This window comes from Orycteropus afer, unplaced genomic scaffold (genome assembly GCF_000298275.1).
Source record: "Orycteropus afer afer isolate SDZICR_OR568_19922 unplaced genomic scaffold, OryAfe1.0 scaffold00093, whole genome shotgun sequence".
Classification (NCBI taxonomy): domain Eukaryota; kingdom Metazoa; phylum Chordata; class Mammalia; order Tubulidentata; family Orycteropodidae; genus Orycteropus; species Orycteropus afer.
Window position 1 is genome coordinate 3,906,209 of NW_006921680.1, and position 24,312 is coordinate 3,930,520.

General features: G+C 40.7%; 1 protein-coding gene across 1 annotated transcript; it reads right to left on the bottom strand.

Moving 5' to 3' along the window:
* Nucleotides 1-3,670: 3,670 nt before the first annotated feature.
* On the bottom strand, nucleotides 3,671-4,417 carry LOC103198401 (transcription factor Spi-C-like). The gene is given in 1 exon segment (XM_042781178.1): nucleotides 3,671-4,417. A coding segment is annotated over 1 exon segment (747 nt).
* Between the last annotated feature and the right edge of the window lie 19,895 nt (nucleotides 4,418-24,312).

Here is a 24,312-nt window from a genome sequence, read left to right on the forward strand (position 1 = left end):
AAAAAAAAAAGTGCCAAACCATAGTTTGGTCTATGTGTGAGAGTGTATGTGTTTGTATGTGAGTATTGGTACCAAACCCATTGCCATTGAGTCAATTGCAACTCATAGCAACTCTATAGTACAGCTAGAACTGTCCCACAGGGTTTCCAAGGCTGTCAATCTTTACAGAAGCAGACTTCCTCATCTTTCTGCCTCAGAAGGGCTGATGGTTTCCAACCACCAACCTTTTTTAGCAGCTGAATGCCTTAACCACTGTGCCACCAGAGCTCATTTATGTATTGATAAGTTGTTTAATTTTCTAGCCTTATTGTTCTCTACTACCCTGATGTGTTTGGATCAGTCATAATCTGTTACTTTGCAAAGTTTCATTTTGCAAACTGTTTTCCCTCTCCACATAAACACATACATACAAACACACTCTTAAAGATTCAGATTTCTGTTATTTTCTTCTACCCCAACATATCTCTCTGAATGAATGAAAGGCCAGAATTTGCATCACAAGTCAGGAATTACTCATAACCTTACATAGTCACATCCATAAGAACATATCACGCATCTGAGCATCACTCTTCCTGTATGCCATGGCTGGGTAGGGATGGGTAGGGATGGGGGAAGAATTTAGCTGAACAAAGGTGAACTCTCCCAGACTTGGTTTTAAAGTGTTTTGAGTGTTTGTTGTTGTTCATTTTTGTTTTTGTTTTGTTTGCTTGCTTGCTTGCTCATCACTTGAAACTTACGTATGCTGTGTCTTAAAGGTGCTCAGTGTGGAACTGAGATCCCTCCCTTCCACCCCCACTCGCCTCCACTAAAGCAAGAGATCCGCAGGGCAGTTACAAGGCCCACGCCAGTGAAGTCAGGAAGGAAAGAAAGCTCCAGAGAAGCCACAAAAAAAGTTTATTACCTTATCCAGTCCCCAAAGAGTCTTTTTCTCAGTAAAAACATAAAATGACAAAAATGAATAAATAAACAAGCACAAAGATTTCAATCTGGTATAGAGATTTCTGTGGGAGAACTTTTAGTGGACAATGTGACTTGAGATTTCATAAAGTGGGAAAGGTGATTGAAAACTAATCGGAAAAAATTCTGGATGACCAATTAGCCGGAACTAGGAATTACGGTGTAGGGGACTTCTTGAGGGGCACGTTTTCCTCTGAATATGGGTAGAGGAGGATAAGGAGCAGTGTGTTGAAGGGAGGGGAGCCAGGGTTGGCATGTAAGAGAGTCACCTTTCCGTCGGCCAAGTAAGCTACCTGATGTGCCTTCAAGTTCAGGCCAGCTGCTGTTCCCATCCCCCTCCCAGAGGTTAAAAATATTCCCAATGGAACAAAACTCAAATCATAAAAAAGACCGGGCTTACTAGTCTGATAGAGACTGGTGGAAGCCCTGAGACTACAGCCCTTAGACGCCCTTCAAGCTGGGAACTGAACTCATCCCCATGGCTCAACATTCAGGCAAACAACAGACAGGTCTGTAAGGTGAACAATAATACCAGGAAGGTGTGCACTCCTTAGTACAATCAACCATCCAAGACCAAAAGGTCAGCATTTGCCCAGGGATAAAGCTAAAAAGGAAGACAGGGGTAGGAAAGATGAACTAACGGTAAAGGCAAAGAAGAAACAGGACGAGTGTGCTACATTGTGGGGATTCCAACGAATGTCGTAAAAGAAAACGTATACATATTGTTGAATGGAAAACCAAGTTGCTCTGTAAACTTTCAACCAAGTCACAATTTAAAAAAAAAATAATAAAATGTTTCCTGAGCTCCTCCTCCTCCTGAGTTAATTCTCCTCGGGTGCTCTGCCAGATATACATCCAGGCTATTACCCAGGCATGGTCTTGTTCATTTAAAACCTTCTCCAACCCTCCTAGCTCTGAAGTTTCTCTCCAGTTTGTAACTCCATCTTGTCTTTTTCCCCAGTTTCAAAATTCTGCCATCATCCATAGAACAGATCATCTCTTAGTCTTCAATTCTCCAAGGCCGGTCTCCCCAGTTCACACCCTCCTCATCAGTCATCAGCATTTCTCGCTCCCACGCCTGATCCCATCATCACATCCCCTCTGGGGCTTCCTGCCAGAACAGTATTTCGAAAGTTTCACCTGAAATTTTATACAGTATACCTTCGAACACGTAAATAATATATAAGCCGAACCCATTTTGGGAGATTAAGAATGACAAAAATCTCAAACTGCAAATTTTTTCCAAGTCAGTGTTGCCCTAGAAAAAGAAAAGTGCTATGAGATCCTTGAATCCCTTGAGCTATCATGAAAACAGCTGGTGACCTAAAAGCTCAAGTAATGGCTCAAAGAGAGGGGAAGTATAATGTTGACTCTGGTTTACAGAAAGTGAATCTGAGTCATGGCAAGGTCCTGAAATCTCACAGGAACTCATTCTGCCTGTAAATGCCCCGGAATCAATGGTGAGCAAATGTGAACTCTGGCCAGCCAAGCAGAAGAACTTTGTTTTCCATTGTGCGGTGACGCCAGATCCCCATTGCTTCTGACAAAGGGCCTCGTCAGGGCTGTGTGTCATCATTTGCGTTTGCCACGGCTGCAGCTTGGGTGTGCACGCAGACACGCTTCCCGACTTCACAGTAACTAACTCTTTGGTCTCCTGGGGAGGGAAAGCAGGCGGGCCGTGACTGCATAGGATGCAGCGCCACCTGGTGGACACTATGTGCTACAGTAGCAGACCGAAGTTCACCGCAGAGACCATGAGGTAAGGCCTTCTCAGTGCCCTGTTTGCTTTGAGGCAACAATCAATTCTGACCGGAAGGAGAATGAAAGCACTAGCAGAAATAAAGAACTTTTATTCAAACCAATCCTCAAGGACGCATGAAATCTTTTCCTTAATATAGAGTGTGGTGTGTTGTGGTGTGTGCACATATATGTGTGTGTTTGTGTGTGTGTATGTATGTGTGGTATATGTGTGTGCACACGCACATGTATTTTTATGTGATTTTTCAAAGGAAGGATAAGTGATATCGTCATTATCATTTATCCATGTTGGATTTCTAAAGAATTCTACAGTTGATGGACTTTCTCTTCTCTCCCATGGAAGTTTTGATTCATTTTTAATTTGTCCATTGTTTCCTTCATATTGCCTTAATTATATCATATTTTTAAATTGTAGTAGAAAAATATATAGCAAAACATTTTCCAACTCAACATTTTTTACGTGTGCAGTTCAGTGACAGTGATTATGTTCATGTTGTACAACCACCACTACTATGCTCCATGGCTAATGTTGGCTTGAAAACTGTATTTTGCATGATGAAAATATGTGCGTAAGATGCAGTCAGTTTTTTGTTTTGTCATTAAAGCCATTAGATATATGTTGAAGTAATTTTTCACCTGAGTGTATGACAGAAAAATGTTTAAATCAACTTATCAATCAAATCATCTCTATTGGCATTGTTAACCTAGAAGAAAGTAATTATACAGAGAGTTGTCATAGCAAGGACACTTAGTCTATACTTCCAAATGGGAAGTAGTCATTTTAATGTTGTTCACTGGCAGAATTTTCCACCAGTGTTAGTATAGATTGTATGCTATTTAAAAATGATAGCAACAAGTTAACTAATCTTTTTCTCTCTCAGCATTTGCTTTAAGAGAAAATTCCTAAAGTGGGTAGGTTTCTGATGCCAGGAAACCATTAAATGTGAGGCTATACTTAGCGATCAGAGTGACTTAGCTCATGGTAATTGCCATATGTATGATTATAACTTGCATTCCAATTATTTAAACTGGGATATTCTTGATCAGGTTGAACATACTGTGAATAGAAGATCTCTTTCTCCAAGAAATAAGATGAAGAAAGTCTTTGGAGAATAGCCTCACTGAATTGGTAAGTTAGCTTCCTCCAGATTTTGATTATTTCCCCAGTTCTTCCATAATTCCTCAGTGCTCTGGCCATTTTCTGGTAATTCATGGTCTTCCAGTTACCTTTTCTTTTTCCCAAAAGTTCTGCAAGTCTTTCTTGATTTTTAGATACAAACTGGAAGATGCCTTTGGTTTTATCTACCCACTAAATACAAGATGCCATCTCAGGGTAACACAGGGATTCGTGAAGGTATTCAAACAGCGAGAGCTTCTTCCTGCCTTTTCCTCCCTTCTGCTGGAGAACAGCAGGTTGTACCAACTGGTTTTCGGTGATATTCTGCAGAGATGGATGAATATTTCCTTCAAGAAAGTAGTCCGCAGCATTGTTAATTATGGCTCTCCAGTTATAGGCAGGTTCTTCTGTAGGCAACACTCCATAGCAGCTGGAGTTTCCTCTGATGTGAGGGCAATGGTTGATGAAAGCCAGGTAATTTTTGTAATCTGGGGAGTACTGAAGACTGCCTGTTGAATGTTGCCTCAGTACCTCAAAAGCATCTTCAAATGCTTGACCCAGTCTGTCTTGTTCAATACAAGTCATGCTTCATTTAATAAGGTGATGATTCTGTCCATAAGAGTCCTGCCTATCATCCACATGCGCCAGGTAGAAGTAATCTTCCCCTCCTCTGAAACACACGTCTCCATCTCTGATGGAGACTTTTAAATAAATTATTCTATTTAATCTTCCCCTACTCTGTATAACAGGAGCCCTGGTGGTGCAGTGGTTAAGTGCTTGGCTGCTAACCAAAATGGTGGTGGTACTCACCAGCTGCTGGTGAGAGAAAGATGTGGCTATAGGGTGGCTGTCAGTTGGAATGCACTCAACAGCAGTGGGTTGGTTTTAGGGTTACTCGCCACAAATACATTTTTAAGTCTCAACCAAACTAACTGCCAGCACCTTTGTCTCTACTAATAAAGTGACTCACACCCTAACCACATTTGAGGGTGGCAGCTAACTAATGCTCCTTCTCCTTTCGAAAGACTTCACCCACACTGACACAAAGACTGTCACAATACCCTAACCAGGCAGGTCTGGTCATCAACATGGAGATCAAATGCTGACTTGGAGATGATGTAAAACCCAGCCAGATCTAATAAGTAGTCTAAAGTCAAACGTTAACTGCTTCCAAGAAGCTGTCAGTGGCCATCTCAGAAGATTCAGATAGGCAGCATGCTTAGGTTTGTGCCAGAACCTCTGCGACTCTTTAGAGAGGCGCTAATATATGTCACAATCATGAGGGTACTCTCCCTGCCTCACAGGTTAGTGACCTACAACCATGAACATGTGTGGAAGTGGGAAACCTGAAAGCCAAAAGCAAAGACATTCAATGAGCCTTGTGTGGAAGGACACTGCTGTTATGGGAATGTCAAAGTGTTTGCAGACAGTTCTAGGAACACCAGTGACTCAGTAGATTGGTTGTTTTGCATTTTCCTGGCTTATTTGTGCCAAGCAGTAAGCTAAGTGTGTTCCCTTTGTTTTCTCACATAAGATTATTATCCCTGCTTTACAGATGAGGAAACTGAAGCTCAGGGGGGTTAAGTTACCTGCCTATGGTTTACGCAGCTGAGAAGGAATAACAGTAGGACTTAAGCCCAGGTCTCCCTGGCCCAAAGACTGTGCTTCTAATGTCTGCTTTACTGCTTCCCAGCTGTTTGTGGCCTGCTGGGCTCCTGGACTACAGTAGTTCTTGACTGTTTATTTCAAGGCCAAAATGACTCATTAGCCACATGACCACACCACTCATTTTCACTGGCTCCCTGAGTGTGAAAGCAGAGCTTGAGGAAAGAGCTTTCATTCACTATGTTTTGAACCAGGACGACTGATTGGGAAATGGTTGGAACAGATAGTTCTGGGTCAGAGGTCAGGGGACAGCCTGGCCTCTGAGGGTGAAAACAAGGCTCTACCATGGGCCCTCAGGGCCCTGTTGGGACCTACAAGCTGGGGCTGGCAAACCCATCACTGAATGTGGTTGACTGTGTCAATAGTGAGGCTCTCCCATTTATGTGGCTGAGGTAGATGAGGAAAGCACTGTCCTGGATTCACTTGCAGTTCAGCCATGTCCCAACCGGGGCTCTGTTGGTCAGACATGAAGAACAGTGTACACCAGTATACTCTCTAGCGAATGGAGATGATTCCAAGACTTCTCATCTGTAAAGTAGCAATAATGGTACATGTCACACAGAATTATTGTAGGGTAACGTGAGCTGGAACCCTGGTGGCATAGTGGTTCAGCACTTCACTGCTAACCAAAATATTGGTGCTTCAAATCCACCAGCCTCTCTGTGGAGAAAGATGTGGTGGCAGTCTGCTTCTGTAAATATTACAGCCTTGAAAAACCCTATGGGGCAGTTCTATACTATGGTATAGCATCACTAGGAGTCAGAATTGACATGACAGCAACAGGTTTGGTTTTTGGTTTAATGGGAGCTGGGAGTCCCTGGGTGGCACAAATGGTTGAGTGACCGACTACTAGCTGAAAGTTTGGTCATTCCACCTTGGAAGAAAGGCCTGGTAATCTGCTTCTATAAGGTCACAACCTTGAAAACTTTTAGGGGAACAGTGCCACTCTGCACACATGGAGTCCCCATGAGTTAGAATTGACTCAAAGACAACAAGTAAAAGCAACATGAGTCCCTGGGTGGGCAAAGAGTTAGCATACTGCTAACTGAAAGACTGGAAGTTTGACTCCACCCAGAGGTCTGGAGATCTACTTCTGAAAAACCAGCTATTAGAAACCCCATGGAGCAGAGTTCTCTGACACACTTGGGGTCACCCTGAATTGGAATCACCTCAACAGCACTTTGTTTTTAAACTCATCAGCAAAAAGATAATAGCTTTAGTCATGGGTAGATATCAAGTCTTTCAAGGAGGGTGTATGCACAGAGTGAGACTAAGCCCCAGGGTAGACCACACATGTAGACAACTAGTTTAATACGAGCTAATGTGTGTGAAAATGCTGGTACACTCCAGTGCTCTGCAGATGTAAGTTTTATGGTTATCAATTTCACAGGGAGGAATAAAGTACCAGTTTTCTGCTTAATTGTTGATGGGCACTTATATGAGAAATGGCAAAGGGATATTATCTTTGCAGTCTTTTGCCCCTGGTGAAAACTTCCTGGACAAAATTACATAGTTTGAAGTTTCCATGATGCAATTTGACCCTACTGGGTAATCAGAACAACATGTTTTATCAAAGCCTTCCCACACAGCCCAAGTTCACTTCCAACACCAATGCTATTTTTCCTATTCAGCCAACAAATCCAAAGGGCAAAACGATTGTGCCGGTTTTAGATCTAAAGGCTTTGAGGGGCATGGGTGGATGACAGTGACAGGGAAGTGAATACTGAGGACCAGTCCTTCCTAGAGAAGCAGGTGAACTGAGGCCAAGGCCAGTGCTTACCCATCCCCCAGGCATGCAGGGCAGCCACCTGGAAACCAGCACTCCTCTGCCTGCCCTGCCACAAGCCATCAGACAAAAGCCTTTTGTCAGGGAGGTGCTGGAGGATGCCAAACATCACTGTTTCTTCCTAGACTAATTTTTTTTTTCTTGAATGTTACTTATATCCTGGAAAGCTATTTCTACTAACTGATTTTAAAATACCCCATTTGATAAATAAGAAATAAGCAGCAACAGGAATGCCCAGCATGAGGGGAATGGTTATATATAGGATGGTGTATCCCATGCTGTGTATGAGAGTGTATAAATATATAGAGGAAGAATGCGATAGCATAAGGGAAGGCTTGTGTTAGGATCAAACATGAAAAATAAAACGAAAGCTGCAAGCCAAACCAAAAACCAAAGTCACTGCCGTCGAGTCAGACCCGACTCATAGCAACCCCTCCTTGGGTTTCAGAGGCGGTATCTCTATGAAAGTAGGTTGCCCAATCTTCCTTCTGAGGAGTGGCTGGTAGGTTTGAACCACCAGTCTTCTGGTTAGCAGTCAAGTGCCTTAGGCACTACTCCAGAATTATGGTATGATCTGACAATATAAAATATAAGTGGTGACTCTATTATGAAGGTAGATACTGTAATGGTGGATACATGACATTATATGTTTGCCAAAACTTACAGAACTATACAACACGGAGAACCCTCATGTAAACTATGGACTTTAATTAGTAATAGTGTATCATTAATATGATTCCTCAATGATTCATTAATTTTGACAAAAATACCACACTAATGCAAAATGCTAACAACAGGGAAAACTGTGTGTGGAGAAGGGAGAAATATGGGACATATTTGTACTATCTGTTCAATTTTTCTGTAAACCTAAAACTGTTCTAAAAAATGAATGAATGAAAAACTAGAAAGAAATAAATCAAAATGTGAATACTACTTTGGTAAGATTTTTGGTAAGATTATGACTTTTTTTTTTTGCTTTTCTACTTCTTACTTTCTAATTTTCTTTCAGAATGTTACTTAGAAGCAAGGATGGTGAGACTTCATCTCACGTATTTTGGAATGTTATCAAGATGAAGGACATCATGCTTGGTAAAGTAGATTGTCAGCAAAAGAGAGGGAGGAAGACCTTCAACAAGATGGGTAGACACAGTGGCTACAACAATGGGCTCGAACATAGCAGTGATTGTGAGGATGGTAGGATGGTACAGGACCGGGCAGTGCTGCATTCTGTTGTTCACAGTGTCACTATGAGTCTGAACCAATTTGAACCAATTTGATGGCACCTATCGATAATTATAGTTTGTCTACATATGATTTTATCCATAAGGAAAATCAAATAAAACATTTTTAAATTTTCCAGAGTGACGCTGAAGCAGGAACTAACTATATTTGATCAAAATGCTCTGTGGTCTAGTTCCTGACACACCAAAAAACCAAACTAAACTCACTGCCATAGAGTTGATTCTGACTCATAGCAACCCCCATTGGCTTGTAAGTCTTTACGGAAGTCGATTGCCCCTTCTTCTTTCCGTGGAGTGGCTGGTGAGTTTGAACTGCCACCCTTCTGGTTAGGAGTCAAATGCCTTAGGCAATGCACCACCAGAGCTCCTTACATAGCCCCCAGGGCCATCAAGTCAGTTCCAACTCATAACGACCCCTATTGGGTTTCCGAGGCAGTAAACCTTTATGAAAGTGGATTGCCCAGTCTTCCACAGAGTAGGAACTTAATGAGTTTTGCTAATAAGATCTGAGTACATTTATACTTAAAAATCCTGCAAATGTGTTGCCTGCTGACCCAGGAAAAAGCAGCACATTAAAGTAATAATTGTGAGAAGAATGTATCAGAACATCTAAGGAGTAGCTGGTTGGATTATTGTTTCAAGTAGGTAGAGGCCTGTGTGAGCAACTTCAGAAGTTTCCACTAAATGACATCAGTGGGCAGTGAGTGGTGTATATTGATACAAGATAGATCCCAAAATGTGGTATAATCAAACCAAAAGCTTGATAAGGTGCTACTATATGGAAGTGGCTGCAGCAGCGTTGGTTTGAGAATTGGGGAGCATTATGCCAGGACAATTTTAAGGTGAAGTGTCTGATCTTGCTATATCAGTCAGTAAGTGCTGTGATTTGAGAGCATTATAAACGTTCATTAGATCCAATTTTGGTAGCTAATCCTTCATATTAGAACTGGTTTTGCAATTTACAACGCATCTTCACATTAATCTTATTTACTGCTTTCATTTGTTTGTGTTGTAACCGTATGTGACTGTGAGCTCCTTAAAGACAAGGTCATGTGTTATTTATTTTGTTGTTGTTGTTGAGAATATGCACAGCAAAACACACACCAATTCAACTGTTTCTACACGTACAATTCACTGACCCAGGCTACATTCTTCAAGTTGTACAACCATTCTCACCCTCATTTTCTAAGTTTGTTGCTAAGCCATTAACGTAACTTCACTGCCCCCTAAGGTTCCTGTCCTATCTTCCCAGTTGTTGTTGTCACCTTGATCCCACATGCATAGCTCTTAAAAGAGCATAATGCTTAAGTCAGATTTTTTTTTTTACCATTAAGCTAAGTTATTGTTTGGTTTTAAGAAGACTTCAGGGGATATATTTGGTTTTAAGTTTTAAAGATTATCTCAGGGCAATATTTCAGAGGTTCATCCAGCCCCCTTGGCTCCAGAAAGTCTGGAGTCCATGACAATTTGAAATTCTGTTCTGCATTTTTTCACTTTGGATCAGGATTCTTCTATAGAATCTTTGATCAAATTGTTCAGTAATAGTAGCCGGGCACCATCCAGTTCTACTGGTCTCTTGGCAAAGGAGGCAGTTGTTCATGGAGGCAATTAACCACACATTCCATGTCTCCTCTCATTCCTGACTCTCCTTCTTCCTCTGTTACTCCAGGCAAATAGAGACTAATTGTCATGCCTTGGATGGCTGTTTGAAAGCTTGTAAGACCCTAGGCACTATGCAATAAACTAGGAAGTAGAACGGAAGCACTAAACACATTATCAGGCCAGTTACCTATGATGTCCCATGAAACCATGACCCTAACATAGAGCTGGACTTACCACAGGAAGGATATATTCCTGGGAAGAAGAGAAGGAAATTCTTCCTCTTAATACTAATGTGAGGACTCAAGCTATTTTATTTGAATATTAAAAAGAAACATGGCTTTACTTTATACTCCAACCTGGAAAAAGAGAATCTTAGGGTTAGAAGGTACACTAGAATGAACTAGATGATGAATACTCTGCACAGCTAGAGCAGGGCTAGTATTTTTTCTCTCTGGGGCACATTTAACAACATCTAGAGACATTTTTGGTTGTCACAAGTAGGAGCATGTTACTGACATGTAGTGGGTAGAAGCTAGGGATGCTGCTAAACCCTACTCATAGTGACCTCCACTGGGTTTCCAAGGCTGTAAGTCTTTATGGAAATAGATTGCCTCATCTTCCTCCCACATAGCAGCTGGTGGGTTTGAACCACTGACCTCTTGGTTACCCACCACAGCCCCAGAGCACCTTTCATATGTATAAATATGCATATATAGATAGATAGATAGATAGATAGATATACACACACACACATATACAAACTATATATATAGCTTATTTTAAATTCATCATCTGTCTATTCTAATATTTTTGCTTCAGGTAGCATGTATTTTCCAGTTTTGGTCTTTCTTTCAATGTAATCTTCCTCCTCACATATGAGTTTTCTGTCCTGTGAGCTCAAGTTGAGAGAGGAAATGAGTTACTCTCCACATCAGGCATCTAGAACCACTGTTTCTATCCCCATGTGCAGCTCCTCTAGTCAGGGTTCCTTAAACTTAGGGAGAACCAAGATGGAAGTGAAAGTTTTATTGTTGCTAGTTTCTAGAAATCACTTTTCTTCTCTGTTGGTTTGGGAGAAGACATACAAGTTGGACAATTGGCAGGAAGTTGAGTTTTCAGATAAATGATTATTACTTTCAAATAAAAGGACAATTAGAAAAAGAAAGCTACACAAACAAAGAAGGCTGGGTCTCAACTTTCGATGGCCTTGACATCCACTTTCTCAGAATGACCCTCATATACTTCCTGTAATATAGTCACCAATAGTCTTGGATCTGATTTCCAGAAGCTGGTGTTCTGCCCATGAAGCTGGGGCATCTAGAGTACCTGACCTCAGTCACCCCATCCATTGATCACTGTTTAAAGTTTCTGCAGAATTTGAGGGCTGGCTCAAAATTGCTTGAGATCTTTCTTCATTGGTCAGGTCAAACATGTGCCACAATTGCCCACACCACTTTTCCACTTGAAAAGAGGGTCGATGTCAGCTTTAGGCTGGACTTCACCAGAAAGGCCTGGGATTGACTGCTGCTGCTGTAAGAGTATTGGCCAGGTTGGCAGGGACAGGACCTCTAGCTTCAGATTACACAAAATAGAAGGTCTGGGAAACAATACAGCTTTCTGTAGTGTTCTGTATCACTTACTGAGAAATGTCCTCAATATACCCTTGATCTGAGAAATGGTGCCATTTCCCTGGTAACAAAGGCCTACCTTTGTGTGCTGTGCAAGGCTAATGCTGTGTGAATGTATGTGTGTGTACATGTGGGCACATTTATATGTATGTGTGTACATGTATGTGCAAGCACACACTTACTGGACTTCTGAAAACAGGCCTTGCAGACATTCATATATCATCAAACAACCTATGACTATTTTGTTAAATAGCTCCAAATTACAGTTTTCATAAGGTCATAGGTTAGATATTTTTACAATTAATAAAAAAAAGTTCTTAGAATCTGAATGAACAGTCCTTCAATGTCTCTGACCTTAAACTTGGACCTAAATATGTCAGCTTTCTTCGCACTAGAGTGGCTCAAAATCTTTGAATTATCTTTGTATTTGTATTATCTTACCTAGTATGGTGGTTAAGTTTGTCAGCTTGGCTGGATCTGGTTGAGTGTCTGGGCAGCTGAATGTAGTTATTCCCCATGGTAAGATTGGTAATTAACTCCATGGTGGAATCTGTTGGAGCAGCTGAGTAGCTGCTTTGGGTATGTGGTCGGCTTCTCGTATATAAGAAACAGCTTTGGGAATTGTCTCTAGCTTATGGCATGCTTCAACCCTGCACGTAGCCATGTAGTTCAGCAGCCTGCCATGCTCTGCCAACCCTGGGACTTTCAATAGACTTGAATGAATAGCCTGCCATGTGGTTTGGTAACATTAGGACTGTGCCTTTTTACTTGTCAACCTTGGGCTTGTCAGTCTCAGCAGCCAGCAGCTATCTGAGTGAAGAAAAGCCTCTAGCTCCAGTGGTCCTGGAGCAGGAGGCAGAGCTGAAGCCCAAGGCTGAGGGGCTTTCACCCAGCCCCTAGAGCCTGGCACTTCGAACTTGGACTTAAAAACCTCCAAACTATGAGAGAATAAACTTTTGTTTGTTAAGGCCATCCAATTTGTGGTATCTTCTGTTAGAGCAGCACAGAGATAACCAAAACACCTAGGTACAAAATAAAGTGTTCCTGAATACAGCATCTTTGCTTAAAAACATGGGTTAGAAACATTGTATTATCTGAAGTTAATATATTATCATTCATGTATACTTTTGTAGAGATAAAATTGAAGTATTTCAGTCACACGTGATTCTTATACACAAGATATCAATAAGCAATAACATAATAATAGCTATCACATATCAGTGTTATCATGGGCTAAGCACTGTTCTAAGTGCTTTATCTATCCTCATTATTTATGCCTGTCAACAAATAAAACAAAGATGCCAAAGGTAATAAATGGATGGGTAGATGGATGGATGGACAGACAGACAGATTTTTTTAAAAAAAGAAAAGGCTGAGTGTATTGAGTTATCAGGCAAGAAGTTCACTGAGCAAGTAATTCATTGAGGGGGAAAAGTCAGACGTTTTTTAAGTGTTAGGGGCAGTTCATGTGGTTATTGCTAACTAAGGATTGAGACCCAGCTCTGTGAAGATGACAGGATGATTCCTCAGGCCGTAACATAGTTCCCTAAACAAACCCCATTGCTTAGGGAAACATTGTTTAGGAAAGAGTCACTCCAAGTTCTTGATCCTTTATCAGCTTCAGCTGGTTAGAGTCCTTAGGGGGAAAATGCAAGTCATTGAGATATCTCTTAGGCAATTGTTGCTTTAAGCAAAACATTTTCCTGTTGAGGAGCAACAGCCTTTTAAGGGGATTCACTTATCATCATCCCCATTTTAAAAAGGAGGAAACTAAAGTTCAGAGATGTTAATTTGCCCAAGGTCAAGCTAGGATTCAAACCTGGAAAGTCGGAGCCCAAACTTCTAACTACTATCTTCTGCCAACAGGAACACATCTGAAATCAATTATTGTTATATATTATTTATTTAAAATAATTCAAGTTACCAAAATTATGTTAATTAATATATGTTACTACCACTATTAATTAATATATTGTTATTGTTGTTGTTAGGTGCCTTCAAGTCATCTCCCACTCATAGTGACCCTATCACAGCAGAATGAAACACTGACTGGTCCTGCACCAGCCTCACGATCCTTGCTATACCTGAGCCCATTGCTGCAGACACTGTGTCTATCCAGCTCATTGAGGGCTTTCCCCATCTTCACTGACCCTCTGCTTTACCAAGCATAATATCTTTCTCCAGGGAATGAATGGTTCCTTCTGACAACATGACCAAAATAGGTGAGACAAAATCTGGCCATTCCCACTTCCAAGGAGCATTCTGGCTGCACTTCCTCCATGACAGATTTGTTAGTCCTTTTAGCAGGCCATGGTACTCTTAGTATTCTTCTCCAACACCACAACTCAAAAGCATCAACTCTTCTTCGGCCTTCCTTATTCAATGTCCAGCTCTCACATGTGGTGATTGAAAATACCAAGGCTTGTGTCAGGCACACCTTAGTCTTCAAGGAGACCTCTTTGTTCTTCATCACCTGAAAGAGCTCCTTTGCAGCATATTTTCCCAATGCAATATGTGATCTGATGTCTTGACTGCTGCTTCCATTGGTGTTGATTGTAGAACCAAGTAATATGAAATCTTTGACAATTTTAATCTTTTCTCCATCCACCATGAAGCTGTTTAATGGACCAGTTGTGAGGATTTTGGGTTTTTTATACTGAGGTGTAATCCATACTGCAGACTGTAGTCTTCAATCTTCATCAGTAAGTGCTTCAACTCATCCTTACTTTCAGCAAGCAAAGTTGTGTCATCTGCACATAGCAGGTTGTTAATGATTCTTCCCCCAATCCTGATGCTGCATTCTTCTTCATATAATCCAGGTTCTTGGATTATTTGCTCAGCATACAAGTTGAATAAGTATGGTGAAATGATATAACCTTGATGCACTCCCTTCTTGATTTTGAACCATGCAGTATCCACTTATTCTGCTCGAATGACAGCCTCCTGGTCTATGTATAGGTTCCTCATGAGTACAGTCAAGTGTTCTGAAATTCCCATTCTTAATGTTATCCACAATTTGTTATGATCCACACAATTAAATGCTTTTGCATAGTCAATAAAACACAAGTAAACATCTTCTGGTATTTGCTTTCAGCTAAGATCTATCTGACATCAACAATGATATCCCTTGTTCCATGTCCTCTTTTGAATCCAGCTTGCATTTCTAGAAGCTCTCTGTCTATATACTGCTACAATCATTTTTGAATTATCTTCAGTAAGGTTTTACTTGCATGTGATATTAATGATATTGTTTGATAATTTCTACATTCTGTGAGATCACCTTTCTTTGGAATGGGTACAAATATGGATCTTTGCCAATCAGTTGGCCAGGTAGCTGTCTTCCAAATCTCTTGGCATAACCAAGTGAGTGCCTCCAGTGGGGCATCCATGTGTCAAAACATCTCAATGGGTATTCTGTCAATTCCTGGAGCATTGTTCTTCACCAATTCCTTCAGTGTAGCTTCAAATTCTTCCTTCAGTACTCTTGGTTCTTGATCATATGCCACCTCCTGAAATAGATGAACATCAATCAATTCTTTTGGGTACAGTGACTATGTATATTCTTTCCATAATCTTTTGATACTTCTTGCATCATTCAATATTTTGCCCATAGAATCTTTCAATACTGCAACTTGAGGCTTAAATTTTTTTCCTCAGTTCTTTCAGCTTGAGAAATGCCAAGCATGTTCTTCCCTTTTGGTTTTCTAACTCAGAGTCTTTGCACATTTCATTATAGTAATTGGCTTTGTCTATTCAAGCTGCTCTTTGAAATCTTCTGTTTAGCTTTTTTATCTTGTCATTTCTTCCATTTGTGTTAGCTACTCTCCACTCAAGGGTAAGTTTCAGAGTCTCTTCTGACATCCATTTTGGTCTTTTCTTCCTTTCTTGTCTTTTTAATGACATCTCACTCTCTTCATGGATGATGTTCTTGATGTCATCCCACAATTCCTCTGGTTTTTGGTCATTGGTGTTCAATGCATCAAATCTATTCTTTAAATGATCTCTAAATTCAGGAAGCATATTATCAAAGTCTTATTTTGGCTCTCGTGGACTTGTTTTAATTGTCTTCAACTTCAACTTGAACGTGTATATGAGCAGTTAATGGTCTGTTCCACAATCAGATCCTGGCCTTGTTTTGGCCAAAGATATTGAGCTTCTCCATTGCCTCTTGCCACAGATGTAGTCAATCTGATTCCTGTGTATTCCATCTGGTGAAGTCCATGTGTACAGTTGTCACTTATGTTGTTGAAAAATGGTATTTGAAAAGGATAAGTTGTTGGTCTTGCAAAATCCTATCATGCGATATCCAGTGTTATTTCTGTCACCAAGGCTAAATTTTCTAAGTACTAGTAACTCTTCTCTGTTTCCAACTTTTGGATTCCAGTCACCAGTGATAATCAATGCATTTTGATTGCATGTTTGATCAATTTCAGACTGCAGAAGTTGGTAGAAATTTTCAATATCCTTATCTTTGGCTTTGGTGGTTGATACATAAATTTGAATAATAGTAGTATTAACTGGTCTTCCTTGTAGGTGTATGGATATTATCCTATCACTAACAGCATAGTACTTCAGGACAGATCTTGAAATAGTCTTTGTGACAATGAATGCCACACCATTCCTCTTCAGTTGGTCATTCCCAGCAGAGTAGATCATATGGTTGTCTGATTCAAAATGGCCAAAACCAATCCATTTCAGTTCACTAATGCCTAGGATATCAATCTTTATGCATTCCATTTCATTTTTGACAACTTCCAATTTTCCTAGATTCATACTTCATAATTTCATGATCCTATTATTAATGGATGTTTGCATCTGTTTCTGCTCATTTTGAGTCGTGCCACATCAGCCAATGGAGGTCCCTAAAGCTCTACTCTATCCATATCATTAAGGTTGTCCCTACTTTGAGAAGCCAGCTCTTCACCAGTCAAATTTTGTGTGTCTTCTGACCCGATGAGCTCACCTTCCAGCATTATGTCGGACAATGTTATAGGGCTGTTTGTAAAGTTTTCCAGTAATATATCAGACAGTATTTCACTGCTATTCATAAGGTTTTCACTGGCCAACTCCTTGAGAAGTGGATGGCTTCTTCTTTCTTCTAAGACTGTCTAAGCCTGGAAGTGCCACTGAAACCTCTCCACCATGGGTAACCCTGCTGACATTTTGCAACAAAGTGGGATAGTCTCTAGCCTTACAGCAACATGTAAGGCACCACAGGACAACAAACTGACAGACAAATTCATCTCCCTTAGTTGTTCCTAATCCCTCTGCACCTGTCTACCTCAGGCCTCAGCCTTAATATAGAGCCACACCCCAGCAAAAAGCAGCCTCCTAGCCCCATGTTTACCTACCTCAGTCCCTGGCCTTAATAAACAATGACACCCAAGTGAAAAGCAGCCTCCAAGCCCCAGGCCTGCTTACCTCAAGCCCCGGCTTTAATATAGAGCCACAGCTTCCAGCCAAACAAAAGACAGGCATGTGGGTTGAACATTTACCTGAGGTGGATGCACTCCTTGGAGAGAGCAATCATGGGAGAAAGAAGGGCTGTTTTTGCAGGGAGACAGCTCAGGGGGCAGGAGTGCATGGAGCTATGAACACAGAGAGGGGGTGACTGTCGGGGGGAAGTGGGAGGAGAGATTTTGCATTATTGTAGTCAATGTCATGAGACAAAATTTATGCGTGCTGCTGTATGGAAAGTGAATTTGCTTTGTAAATTTTCACCCAAATCACAAGAAATAAATAAATAAATAAATAAATAATAAAACAGAAATTTTGCATCTACAATTAACTTAGATTTATTTCAATTTAGTTTTCCTATTCAGCTTCCAGAACATTTTAACTGTAAAAGCCCTTGAATTGAAAAAAGAAAAAAACTATTAAGAAAAATATTGAGAGCCACAGCCAGCAAAAAGCAGCCTTCAAGCCCCCAGCCTGCCTACCTCAGGCCTTGGCCATAATACAGAGCCACCTCCAAGTGAAAAGCAGCCTCCAAGCCCCTATATTAATTAATGTATTAATGCTACTATTATTCAAATTTATGTACCAACTACCAAAGCCAAAGATGAAGATATTGAAGATTTTTACCAAATTCTGCAGTCTGAAATTGACCAAACATGCAATCAAGATGTGCTGATTATCACTGGCAATTGGAATGCAAAAATTGGAAACAAAGAAGAATCATCGTAGTTGGAAAATTTCACCTTGGTGATAGAAATAACACTGGAGACTGCATGATGGAATTTTGCAAGACAAACAATATATTTATTCATTGCAAATACTTATTTTCAGCAACACAAACAGTGGCTATACACGTATACTTCACCAGCAGGAGTATACAAGAATCAGATTGACCACATCTGTGGCAAGAGGTGATGGAAAAGCTCGATATCTTCAGACAAAACAAGGCCAGGAGCTGATTGTGGAACAGACCATCAACTGTTCATATGAATGTTCAAGCTGAAGTTGAAGACAATTAAAACAAGTCCACGGAGCCAAAATATGACCTTAAATATGTCCCTCCTGAATGTAGAAACCATCTAAAGAATAGATTTGATGCACTGAACACCAATGACCGAAAACCAGAGGAATTATGGGATGACATCATCATCCATGAAGAAAACAATGCAAACAAAACGCAAACACTGCCATGCAGTTAGATCTAACTCATAGCAACCCCTCCTTGGGTTTCCAAGGTGATATCTCTATAGAAGTAGATTGCCCAACCTTCCTTCCAAAGAGTAGCTGGTGTGTTTGAACTGCCAGCCTTCTGGTTAGTAGTCAAATGCCTTAGGCACTACGCCACGAGAGCTCCCATGAAGAAAACAAGAGGTCATTAAAAAGACAGGAAAGGAAGAAAAGACCAAAATGGACATCAGAAAAGACTCTGAAACTTGCTCTTGAATGAAGAGTAGCTAAAGCAAATGGAAGAAATGACAAGATAAAAGAGCTGAACAGAAGATTTCAAAGAGCAGCTCTAGTAGACAAAGTCAATTATCATAATAAAATGTGTAAAGTCAAGGAGTTAGAAAGCCAAAAGGGAAGAACACACTTGGCATTTCTCAAGCTGAAAGAACTGAGGGAAAAATTTAAGCCTCAAGTTGCAATATTGAAAAATTCTATGGGCAAAATATTGAATGATGCAGGAAACATCAAAAGAAGATGGAAAGATTACACAGAGTACCAAAAAGAATTGGTCAGTGTTCATCCACTTCAGGAGGTGGCATATGATCAAGAACCAATGGTACTGAAGGAAGAAGTTAAAGCTTTACTGAATGAATTGTTGAAAAACAAGGCTCTAGGAATTGATGGAATACCCATTGAGATGTTTCAACAAATGGATGGTGCGCTGGAGGCACTCACTAGGCTATCCCAAGAGATTTGGAAGATGGCTACCTGGTTAACTGACTGGAAATTTGTACCCATTCCAAAGAAAGGTGATCCCACAGAATGTGGAAATTATCATACAATATCATTAATATCACACACAAGTAAAATCTTAATAAAGATAATTCAAGAACAGTTGTATCAGTATATTGACAGAAAGATTCCAGAAATGCAAGCTGAATTCAAAAAAGGACGTGGAACAAGGGATATCATTGCTGATGTCAGATGGATGTTGGCTAAAATAAAATAATACCAGAAAGATATTTACTTGTGTTTTATTGACTATGCAAAAGCATTTGATTGTGTAGATTATAACAAATTATGGATAACATTGAGAAGAATAGGAATTCCAGAACACTTGACTATACTCATGAGGAACCTGTACATTGACCAGGAGGCTGTTGTTCGAACAGAACAAGGGGACAGTGCATGGTTTAAAATCAAGAAGGGTGTGAGTCAGGGTCATGTCCTTTCACTATTCTTATTTAATCTATATGCTGAGCAAATTATCCAAGAAGCTGGAATATATGAACAAGAACATGGCATCAGGATTGGAGGAAGACTCATTAACAACCTGCGATACACTCACAACACAACTTTACTTGCTGAAAGTGAGGATGACTTGAAGCACTTACTGATGAAGGTTGATGACTACAGTCTGCAGTATGGATTACACCTCAATATAAAGAAAACAAAAATCCTCACAACTGGACCAATAAGCAGCATCACGATAAATGGAGAAAAAATTGAAGTTGTCAAAGACTTCATGTTACTTTGTTCTACAACCAACATCAATGGAAGCAGCAGTCAAGCTATCAGACAATGTATAACATTGGACAAATCTGCTGCAAAAGACCTCTTTTAAGTGCTGAAGATCAAAGATGTCACCTTGAAGACTAAGGTGTGCCTGACACAAGCCATGGTATTTTCAGTCACTTCATATACAAGTGAGAGGTGGACAATGAATAAGGAAAACCAAAGAAGAGTTGATGCTTTTGAGTTGTGGTGCTGGCGAAGAATGCTAAAAGTACCATGGACTGCTAAAAGGACTAACAAATCTGTCCGGGAAGAAATGCAGCCAGAATGCTCCTTGGAAGCGAGAATGGCCAGATTTTGTCTCGCCTACTTCAGTCATGTTGTAAGAAGGGACCATTTCCTGGAGAAAGATATCATGCTTGGTAAAGTGGAAGGTCAACAAAAAAGGAGAAGGCCCTCAAAGAGATGGATTGACAGTGGCTACAATGATGGGCTCAGGTATAGCAGGGATTGTAGGGCTGGCACAGGACCCTGCTGTACGTAGGGTCAGTATGAGTCAGACATGACTCAATGACACCTAAGAACAGCAAACAAAATTATATTTATAAAAATATTTAAATTTCAACTAAATTAGATGAACAAATATTAATTCAAGGAGTGCTGTAATTAACTCTTTTAGACAAGTAGGTTTAACTTGAGATCTGACTTTAATCTTTGCCAACGGTCTTGTTGCATTCTTTATGAAGAAGATTAAAGGATAGATTCAGCTTTTTCTTTTTTCCATCTTCTGCTATCACAAGAAACAAATCTGTCTCTCTAAAATCATATACATTATACCAAAACCATCCTGAAGGAGTGAGTGGTGCTCTCTTCGCAAGACTTTCTCTCATTCTCATCATGCATGTTCACGCTGTTGTTGTTGTTACGTGCAGTCGAATCAGATCCGACTCATAACGACCCCTCCTTGGGTTTCCGAGGCAGTATCACTATGAAAGTAGTTTGCCCAACTTTCATTCTGAGGAGTGCCTGGTGGGTTTGAACCTCTAGCCTTCTGGTTAGTAGTCAACTGCCATAGGCACTACGCTAGCAGAGCTCCCACGTTCACCCTAACCTTATCTAATCTATCACTTTAAACTTCATGAGGAATATTTTCTAATTTGAAATTATTTGCACTTGTTGGTCCATCTGCCACATTCCATGCACTTATAGACAAGCTGTCATCTCAAGCCTCTTCAAAAGTAATGCACCCCCTGAAAATTTTGATGTAGTCCAAAATCTGTGACCACTACTTCTAACACTTTGGGGAGATTTAATTTCCAGACATAGATGAAATCTGATTAATAGGAAAGTTGGCTGGGTTTTGAAATGCAGTTTTTAGTTCCAAATTAGTGTGGCCTAAAGTAATATGATTTTCACATGAACAGTATAAAATGGCGCAAAGCCAATTCCAAAAGAGGAGATCCCCACAATGTCTTGATCAACAGTAGTGCCATTGGATGTCATACTGACCTCCATAAGAGTTTCTAAGGCTATAAGTCTTTACAGAAGCCAACTGCCTCATCTTTCTCCTATGGAGTGGCTGGTGGTTCAAAGCACTGGCCTTCTAATTAGCAGCCAAATGCCTTAACCACTGCACCATCAGAGCTCCTTCAATGGTAGTGCCATTGGAATAAATGTACTGTCCATTTTATAAACTTTGGATTTTCCAAAGTAATGTTACTTAATCAAATAAAGAACATTTTTTTGATATGTAAAGTATTTAAAAATGTATAAACACCTAAAGTCCTCAATAGTACTTTTCAATGGGTTGTAGCCATTGATGATTTTTTAAAAAAGAAAAGAAAACCTACTGCCAGTGAGTCAATTCCAACTTAGAGACCCCCGTTGGGTTTCTGAGGCAGTAAATCTTAACAGAAGTAGATTGTCTAGTCTTGCCTCCAGGGAGTGGCTGATGGGTTTGAACTACCAACCCTCTGGTTAGCCGTCAGATGCCTTAGGCACTGTGCTACCAGAGCTCCTTAGCATTGATAATAGTAGTAATAATTGTTGCAGTCAGGGCTTGGAACTGGTTCATTCCAGTTCACCCTCCTGCTGACAATTTGCTTTTACACCCCAGATATACTGCATCTAAATATTTTAACAAGATACCCAAGTGATACTTATGTATACGTAAGTATGGGGATCTATAAGTATATTCATATATGTGGGTACATACATATGTGTGTGGTATAGGATTGATCACCATTTCATTCTATTATACATGAAGTCACTATGAGTCAGAGCTGATTCCACGGCAACTAAAACCACCACCTTACACATGAGCATATGTATAAATGTGTGTATATTTTTAAAGTTTTTTTTTTTTTCATAAGTAGTAGCATTCTACAGATACTGTTCTATACCTACTCCTCTCTTTGAATTTCTCTTAGCCAATTATATGGATAAGACTCTTTTTTTTTAATGGCTACACGGTATATCAGGAGCTCTGGTAGCATAGTGGCTAAAGCACTTGACTGCTAACCAGAAGGCTGGCGGTTCAAACCCACCAGCCTCTCCTCAGAAGGAAGGTTGGGCAATCCTACTTTCGTAGTGATACTGCCTCGGAAACCCAAGGAGGGGTTGCTATGAGTCGGGGCCGACTCGACGGCACATAATAACAACAACAACAACAACACGGTATATCATCTCTGGATGTACTAAATTTTTAAAAAAGAAACTTAAATGGAATGGAAAATTCTTTAGACTTCTCTTTTCAATCTCCTCCAGTTATAGTTTTATATAATCACTGTTGTTGTTGTTGTTGTTGTTGTTTGCCGTCAAGTCAGACCCGACTCATAGCGACCCCTCCTTGGGTGACCCCTCCTTGGGTTTCCGAGGCAGTATCACTACGGAAGTAGATTGCCCCATCTTCCTTCCGAGGAGTGGCTGGTGGATTTGAACCACCAGCCTTCTGGTTAGCAGTCAAGTGCCGTAGCCACTATGCTACCAGAGCTCCCGTATAATCACTAGTGTTTATTATAAGGAGCTCTGGTGGCACAGTGCCTAGACCATTTGACTGCTAACCTGAAGGCTGGCAGTTCATACCCACCAGGTGGTCCAGGAGAGGAAGATGGGGCAATCTTCTTCCGTATAGATTTGCAACCTTGGAAGTCCAACAGAGACTGCAATCAGCTCCATTGCAGGGGATCTGGTCTGGTCAGTGTTTGTTGTAATGACCATGACACTTCTTTGTAATCATTAAGTAAAGGCTAAAATTGTGTTCAATATAGTTTTTATTTAAGGCATATTTTATAGAATTGTTATTTTATAGATACCTGATTTCTATTTATCTTAACAATTCCTCTGTTTACTCCTCATTGGACAAAGTCCTCCCATTCATTCATCACACACACTGTTCTTCGCTGCCACTGGGTGGTGCTCCAGCCACAGCTGTGTCTCACTATGCCACAGGAGCCTGTTCACCACAGAGTCGTAGGTCAGGCCCCAGTGAGCCAGGCCAGTCTTGGATAAAATCTCACCCTGTGTGATGTGTTCCTAAGCCAACTTAAAGTTTACACACAGCCTCAAAGTGAAAGTGACAGTGGCAAAGCGTGCTATTCAGGGAAGCAGAACCCTTCTATGCTAATAATAAACTGAAACCAAAACCAAACACTGTCTTGGAGTTGGATCCAACTTAAAGTGACCCTTCCTTGGCTTTCCAAGGTGGTATCTCTACGGAAGTAGATTGCCCAGTCTTCCTTCAGAGGAATGGCTGGTGGGTTTGAACTGCCAGCCTTCTGGTTAGCAGTCAAATGCCTTAGGTAGATGGGGTACTAGCAGCTGGCCCAGGGATTTCCCCTCAGTGATGCCTTCAACAGTGACTTAATTACTCTCCCCAGGGACTGGCCTCAGTGATGCTGAATGGTGATGCCATGGCCCAGCTCATGCAGACGTCTTCTGTGACCTTCCAACTACATCAGCCTTGCTAACACATGTACTTGGTAAAGAAGGCTTGGGGAAAGGACCAAGTGTGGGGGTGGTAGGTCTGTGCTGGCCCTGCTGTGCCCTAGTATAGTTGCTGAGCCTTCACCAGATTTTGATTGCTCTGGGCTTGCAGCTCTGTGTTTGCCACCTAGATGACAGAAGCAACTTACCCTAGGGGGCTAAGTTCCAGATTCCCCTGGTCTGTGAACAAAGCTTTTCTCCTCATTTTCTAGAGTTCTTTCAGTTGCATTCAGTTTCACAAGTAAATTTTAAGTCACTTCCTGAAAAGAACACATAAAAAGTACCAGGTCTCAAAGGACAACCAACCTCTATGTCTGAGACATTCAGTTTACAAACACAGGTGTGTGTGTAATATATACCATAAATGTTATAGTGTCCATGAGAAAGAAGCAATCTGTGCACTCAGAATTAGAGAACTGTAGAGTTTAGCAAAAA